This window comes from Triticum dicoccoides, chromosome 5B (assembly GCF_002162155.2).
Source record: "Triticum dicoccoides isolate Atlit2015 ecotype Zavitan chromosome 5B, WEW_v2.0, whole genome shotgun sequence".
Classification (NCBI taxonomy): Eukaryota; Viridiplantae; Streptophyta; class Magnoliopsida; order Poales; family Poaceae; genus Triticum; species Triticum dicoccoides.
In genome coordinates this window covers 719,074,958-719,082,002 of record NC_041389.1, presented here as the reverse complement: position 1 = coordinate 719,082,002, position 7,045 = coordinate 719,074,958, and the positions used below count along the sequence as shown (strand labels likewise).

Sequence of the window (7,045 nt, the reverse complement as noted above, 5' to 3'; positions counted from 1 at the left end):
TATCTATTTGCACCTCAAGGAGAAGAAGATATTTTTTGTGGACGGTTTAACTGTAGCCATCTAACAATTTCATGTGGTTCTAATTATAGAATCTACTCCCTCCGTTCCTAAATATTTGTCTTTCTAGAGATTTCAACAAGTGACTACATACAGAGCAAAATGAGTGAATCTACACTCTAAAATATGCCTATATACATCCGTATGTAGTCATTTATTGAAATCTCTAGAAAGACAAATATTTAGGAACGGAGGGAGTACTTAATTATGAGGTACAGTAGCTACTTTTCACACCTAAACATTAGTGTTTCCTGCTTAATAAACAGAATGACTGTTTTCTGTTATTCGACAGCAGTCTGATTGCTGAAAGCATCTGTTACTATATCATAATCTTTTACCACAAGTTTGCGATCATGTAAATGATACTGTTGTTTAACATGATATTCGGTAGTATCTGGTTATCTGGGCTGTATGAAAAGGCAGATTACTACTCCTTTCTTAACCATGTTCAGTCAATCTTATACTCTGTCAGTTTTGCAGCATATTCCACTCTCATTGAGTCTAGTAGCTCTTCTTTTTCCAAGTAATTTCATAGAATTGAATGAGTTTGTTTTCCTTTACCAGCTCTTTTACTGCTGTCAGACATCAGAGTTGCGTTGTGCCGCAATGTCAGATCTTCGCCATCGGATCCTTGTTCTAGACCAAAGACAAGGTGATCATACCGAATCTCCCCTCAGCTAAAAAAAAGGCATTTTGTCACTGATTAGTAGTTGGACAAAATCAAAAGTTCATTGAGTTCCATCCAGATGAATAACGAAAGTTATATTTGAGTTAAAGTAAGAGCTCCCAGGACATGGTTATTTCCATGTATAATGTTGATTGACTTCCCTTGCCTTTGTTTGCTTTTGGTTCCTGCCAACCTTCTTTTTATCTGAAGGCTAGACTTAGCTAGAACAGTTAGCATGGCAATTGACATTATTGATGGTGCCTGAATATGTCAAAAGGGACCATGGATTACCTGATCAACCATATTTTTCTCTCGAAAGGACCACATATGAAAAACTTTGCAGTAGCGCTCAGTGTTGGCTAACCTGTGTTATTGATGACTGTTGCAGTTATATATCACCCATATCAGCAGCGGAACTGCCCTTATGCACCTCCAGAAAACTGTAACAGTTTGTCCTCGACATAGCAGCGTGTGTACTAGTCAAGAGATGAGAGGACGAAGCTCAAAGAAGACCACCAAATCAAATGTTCTCGCTTGTTTTAGCACCCACGCTGAAAAGGTTTCGTATATATTAGGTGTACAAAAGTAGTTGAAAATCGGGAGGTATATCACTGGTAAGGTTAGTTAGGTCCTGTGTGCCGTAGCATGTTGTTATCAGTTAACCTTGTTCGGTATTTGATATTTCGATCTACCTGTAATCTGCCTTTGTTTTCTATACCTACTATATAAATACAATTTTCAGGTTTATGCATTTGCCCTCTGAATTGAAACCTACTACGCACTTGCTGTACAGAAGAAACGCCAACAGTTGGCCGCCCAAATTTTGTCGTTTGCCAAGCGAGCATCGCAAGATTAAACAACTATCGAGAAAACAAGCTCCCTCGGTCTCTGTAACACCCATGTTCTCCCATGGGATCCAATACATGGACCGAGGATCCAATTGATAACTAGACCTAAAATAACATCCATGATGACCACATGATATTAAAATAGCCAAGCAGCTAATCACCTACCCAATTCATCTAATCCTGAAATGTCCTGTTTTTGTAGACTCATGAACAGACTGAGGTCACTCACCTAATCCTGAAATGTGCTGTTTTTTCTAGACTCTGCTTTGTTCTTGTTATCTTCGACCATGTTATTTTTTCATTATAGATGTAAAATGTTGAAATGGATTGAATTTGTGCTAGTATGATTTCCCCACCTTTTATTTGTAGAAGAAGCCAAATATAACAGTCTAGAAAGCCAGTTTAGCATAGTACTCCAGTTTTTTGTACCATACCTAATGACTGACATTAGAACCTTAATTTCGATGTGATTGTCTTTAAAATAATTGATGTGACGATTTTCTTGGGAACTTTCCAAAACTCACCTCGTTATATGGACCTAGTCAAATGTTGAACTCTGTGAGACTGTGACGGCAGATATTCTTACAGTTTGCAACTTTCTATACATGGCTATGCAGTGCTGGTGATCATGCTGAACCTGACAGATTTTATTACTCTCTTTTGGTGGGACCTAGCCGTTTAACTTGGTGGATACAGTTTTAGCAAGTTTAATCTGTCCGTTTTTTATAGTTTGCAAGATTACAACAAGAATCTTGTAGTCCCCCCGGCCTCCGGGACAGTCGTCAGCTAGCCATGGGGATCCAACGCAGATCCAGATGACCACACTAGTGATCTACTGAATGATAATCTTGGTTAATGAATCTTAACAATAACAAATTGCTAGTAGGCCATGTTCTGCATGAATAAAGGATGAGACTGCTTCTTGTTCTAGTCTTGGCTGGACGTGTGTCGTATAAATAAATAAGATACATCTATGCATTGAGTTACTGAATGGTACTACAAGATACAGGAAAGAGAGGCAGCGAGCTAGTGTCTGGATCTCTGTCTAAGCGCCATTCCTTCCATTTGGTTTGAAGCACCTCCCTGTCTGAAAGGAAAGGAAGGAGAAAGCTCACCTCAGCGCCAAGGAAATGAGTCAAGACCAGGTATGTGATTTACATTCAGTAAAGACTCATGATGTTGGAAACAAGTCTAGATTCATGATCCGCATCATCCTTCACTTCTGTTAAAGATTTTCTAGAGGTGGCTGAGTTAATTTGTGGGTTAAAACATATAATCAATTCTATAAATTAAGCCATATCGTCGGCTCCACATCTCATTTCAGCTCTACCTAGCTAGGCTGGTGCCGCGCAATCAACATATTAAGTATAACTTCTCCAACACAGAGCTAGCTAGTGAAGACAAGAGAGACTTCATCCTCTCTTTTGTAGATAATATCCCTTGCACTTAGGTCTTCATTTGTTTTGAACTTAACCCATCCCTCCCAAAGTGGAGTGTGTGCATGATGTAATTATGACTTATACATTGTATTCTTCCTTTATTTAAGTATAACCATTAAGATTGATTTTGTTCTTTCTTACCTCTGAATCTTAAGATGATTAATTACGTTTTCTAATCACTGAAGGCTAAAGGAACATTCAAGGCAGGTGGGGATTGGAATACCACATTAACGAACTGGTCACATGATGCAAAAGACTTTTGGAAGAACCCAAGGGTAAAAATTATCCGAATCGAGGTACTTGTATCATTGGTTGCTGGTGTCCTACTGTTCCTCGCCATCTTTGGGTCCCGCCGTCGCCGAAGCAAAAATGGTTTTCTCCAAAAAGGTCTCCTTGTCGCGTACACCTTGTCCTTCTCGCTCACAACGTACATAATCGGTTCCATGCAATCTTCTGACTTGAAGGGCGAAATGTATGGTATTTGGGCCATATCTCTCTTAATGCTTCATTGCTGCACCGACTCTATCACAAACTATAGTCTTGAGGACATCAGACAAAGAACAAGACTCGAATACCAGGCTTTTGCCTACTTAATATACTCGTCGCTACTTCTAGCCACTGTGATTATGGATAGTGGTACAAAAACCCTACCAAATATTTACTTCTTTCTCACCATGATTCCTGCAATCGCCTTTGCCAGATATATACACAGACTTGCGGTATCTTGTCTAGCTGGTTACTCATGGAACCTAAACAAAACTGTTGCTGATTACATGTATGATCAGCAAAATGGGAGTGTATCTGATCCACCCACCATGGAAGGTTGCCATTACCTGGTCGACTGGCCCCTTAGCAAATCCAAGTTTGATGCTCCAACATATGCAACACAATTAGCAGTGGAGTATCCTGATGAAGAAGATAAAGTCATTCACATTGGGAAGATTTGGCGGTGCCAGCATAAGTCACTAGGCCCAGAGCTAAAAGATGCATGCCTTTCCTTCTCTCTTTTTCATCTGCTGAGAAGGCGCTTCTTCGGGTTTTCCTGTGATGAATCCAAAGACAGGGCACGTAATTTTGTCTTGGAGGTGCTCCTAGTGAACGGTGCCACAGACTACAAAAGGGTGTTCAAGGTTATTGAAGTTGAGTTAGCCTATATGTTTGATTTCTTCTTCACCAAGCATGCTGTCACTTATTACGAATCAATGGCTGTAACGATTTGGTCACTGATTTCGGCCATCTTCATATCTGTCATGGTGTACATTACACTGAAGGCTCCGCTGAAGATTTCTCAGGGCGAGTCCTCTGTCATGGCCAACACAACAGTTGATACTGTCATCACCTTAGTTATGCTTGCATCCGCTGCTTTGCTTGAATTGCTACAGCTATGTTCTTTCTGGGCAGGTATCAGTTTGTCAGAGAACAAGCAAGACTGAATGGAAGGGCCTCACAGATTATAGGAACGAGGACAAGCAGGGGAAGCTATTATGACGACATCATGGGGTTTCTTACCAAGATATGTGTCTATCTTGCTTCTTGCACCATGGGATTAAAGGAGGTTCTTGCCAATATTGGATTGTCATGTGCATCAAACTGCCACTACTGGGAACACAAGCTTGGGCAATACTCATTGCTTGATTCGGTCAGCTACTACAATCACAGTCCATTACGGCTCATATATGGAATTATCACAGGGAGAAGTCGTCTAAGGATCCTTCTGGCAACGAACGAAGTTTTGTATCTTCGAGACCATACAGTCAACCATCCATTTAATTTTCAGCCATTACTAGTCCGTAAGAAAGCTGGGAAGCCTGTCGAGTTGCCTGATGAAGTAAAAAAGGCGGTTATCTGCTCTCTAAAACGTACCGGTGGTACACTAAGCAATGGGAGATCTTCTTTAGTGTCCAATGGAGCACAACTCCTCTTATGGGCATGTGAGTGGGAAACACACCCGGATCCAAGCTGGTCCCAGAGAAAGCAGAATCAGACACACATTATTTTGACTTGGCACATTGCAACATGTTACTGTGAGATGCTAACACTTTCCCAGGAATACATGATATCTTTTAGCATTGCCACAAAACTGTCGAAATATTGTGCATATTTGGTGGTCTCTTTGCCAAAGCTTCTTCCCGGGCATCACTATGATACAATAAGCAAGTTCGATGCAACTGCAGTAGAAGCAATTGCACTCCTTCCAAAGTCAACGAGCATGTACGAGGCCATGAAGAGTTTAAAGGTACCACAGGAGCCCAAGACGATCTTCGAGAGCGGCATGAAGCTCGGGAAGCAACTGGAGCATATGGTAGAGGGCACCCGATGGAAGGTGATGGCTGATTTCTGGGCCGAGATGATTCTCTACCTTGCGCCCTCTGCCAATGTCGAGGAACACATCGAGCAGCTGGCGCAAGGTGGTGAGTTTATCACCCACCTCTGGGCTTTGCTCTCTCATGCGGGCATCCTTGAAAGGGACCAGGAGCATCAAGCTGGGGAGGCGTCGCGTAACCAACACCGCGTGGATAGTTTCGTTTCCGCTGATTCCTCTTTCTGTCAGTGTGAGTGTGTTTAATTTCTGCTTGTCGTAATTAGCGGCATGTGCCGCTGTTTGTGTTTGATGCATGGACGTTGTGATTGGTTCGTCTGTGGCGTGCGATATGTCTGTAAGTCTGAATTTACTTGAAATACCTGTAATTTTTGTTACTGACTGATTGCATCGATCGATCCTGGTGTAATATAATGTGACTATTTGTGGATTAGTGACTGTCAAATAAGTACAGACCAAGTGGCGGCCTTTTTTTTTTTCAAATGGAGACCTGGTATGATCTGGGTGCAGGAAATGGTGGTTTGTAGGCCTAACCAACCACTACAGTTATACTCCCTCCGTTCCGAATTACTTGTCGCACGTATGGATGTATCTAGATGTATTTTAGTTCTAGATACATCCATTTCAGCGATGAGTAATTTGGATGGAGGGAGTATTGTTTTGTGCAACTTCATTCCTAATGGAGCTTCTGAACTTGTGTTGGCTGTAGGCATGTAGATAGAGTGCAGATGGAGCAAAGGACTCGATGTCCGGGTGAGTCGTGGTCTTGAGGAATCAGGCCTTTCCACCGAAGACTTTTGACCTGGTGGCTGGTTCTCACTTCTCAGGTATGTGTCATTAATCCTTCGGTTGTTGTAGGAAATCTAGCTATATATCTGTTTGAAAGCTTGATCCGTGCGCTGCTGATTCCAAGGGAAGCTATCTTGTACTCCCTCCGTCCAGAAATACTTGTCGCATAAATGAATAAAAAAGGATGTATTTAGAACTAAAATATGTCTAGATACACCCATTTCGGTGACAAGTATTTCCGGACGGAGGGAGTACCAAGAAGAGCACCTGGCAGAGGAGGGAGTAGCAGTCCTTGACCACCTCCTGAAACAACACTTGTTCGATACAGCAGCGCAGCTCACAGAAGGCCGTTAAACCCTGCGCCGTTTATTGTAGCACAAGACCCAAACTCAGAAGGTGTAGTAAGTTGTAATACTCGACAGACGAAACTCGTCGAAGAAACCGGAGGCGTCCCAGACAGTGTATGTCCCTGGTTGGTCACCCTTGTGACTAGTGGCGTAGCTTGGTTTCGTTCATCTGATTTCTGGGCGTTAGTCGGGAACTGAAACACTCGACTGCTGCTGCTGCTGCTGCTGCGTGTTGTGTGCAAATCTTTCTTTGCTACCTGTACTGTACTGTACTTGATACATTTGTTCTCTTTGAGCTGATCATGGCATAGAATTCTCAGACTTGATAATGAGTTTCGGTTGGCATTTCAGTTTTGGGATCCTTATTTCATCTCGGTTTCCTTCGATTTGTATAGGATTACAGCTCTTCTCGTTCGACAACATACGGCGACGCGATCGCCGCTTTTTCTGGAGACAAAATCAGAGTTTCAGCCGGCCGCTGGTTGAGAGGCTTGTTCTGAGCGAGTAATACCGTTCAGACCGTGACTGATGGATGGCGTGGGAAGTAGACCAAGTACATTTCTCCTCTTTGAACTGAA

General features: G+C 42.3%; 1 protein-coding gene across 1 annotated transcript; it reads left to right on the top strand.

The window, feature by feature from the left end:
* Nucleotides 1-1,519: 1,519 nt before the first annotated feature.
* On the top strand, nt 1,520-5,755 carry LOC119312960. The gene is made up of 2 exons (XM_037588754.1): nt 1,520-2,717; nt 3,197-5,755. The coding sequence occupies exons 1-2, from the start codon at nt 2,703-2,705 to the stop codon at nt 4,442-4,444; spliced, it is 1,263 nt and encodes a 420-aa protein (XP_037444651.1). The 5' UTR covers nt 1,520-2,702; the 3' UTR covers nt 4,445-5,755.
* The last annotated feature ends 1,290 nt before the right edge of the window (nt 5,756-7,045 follow it).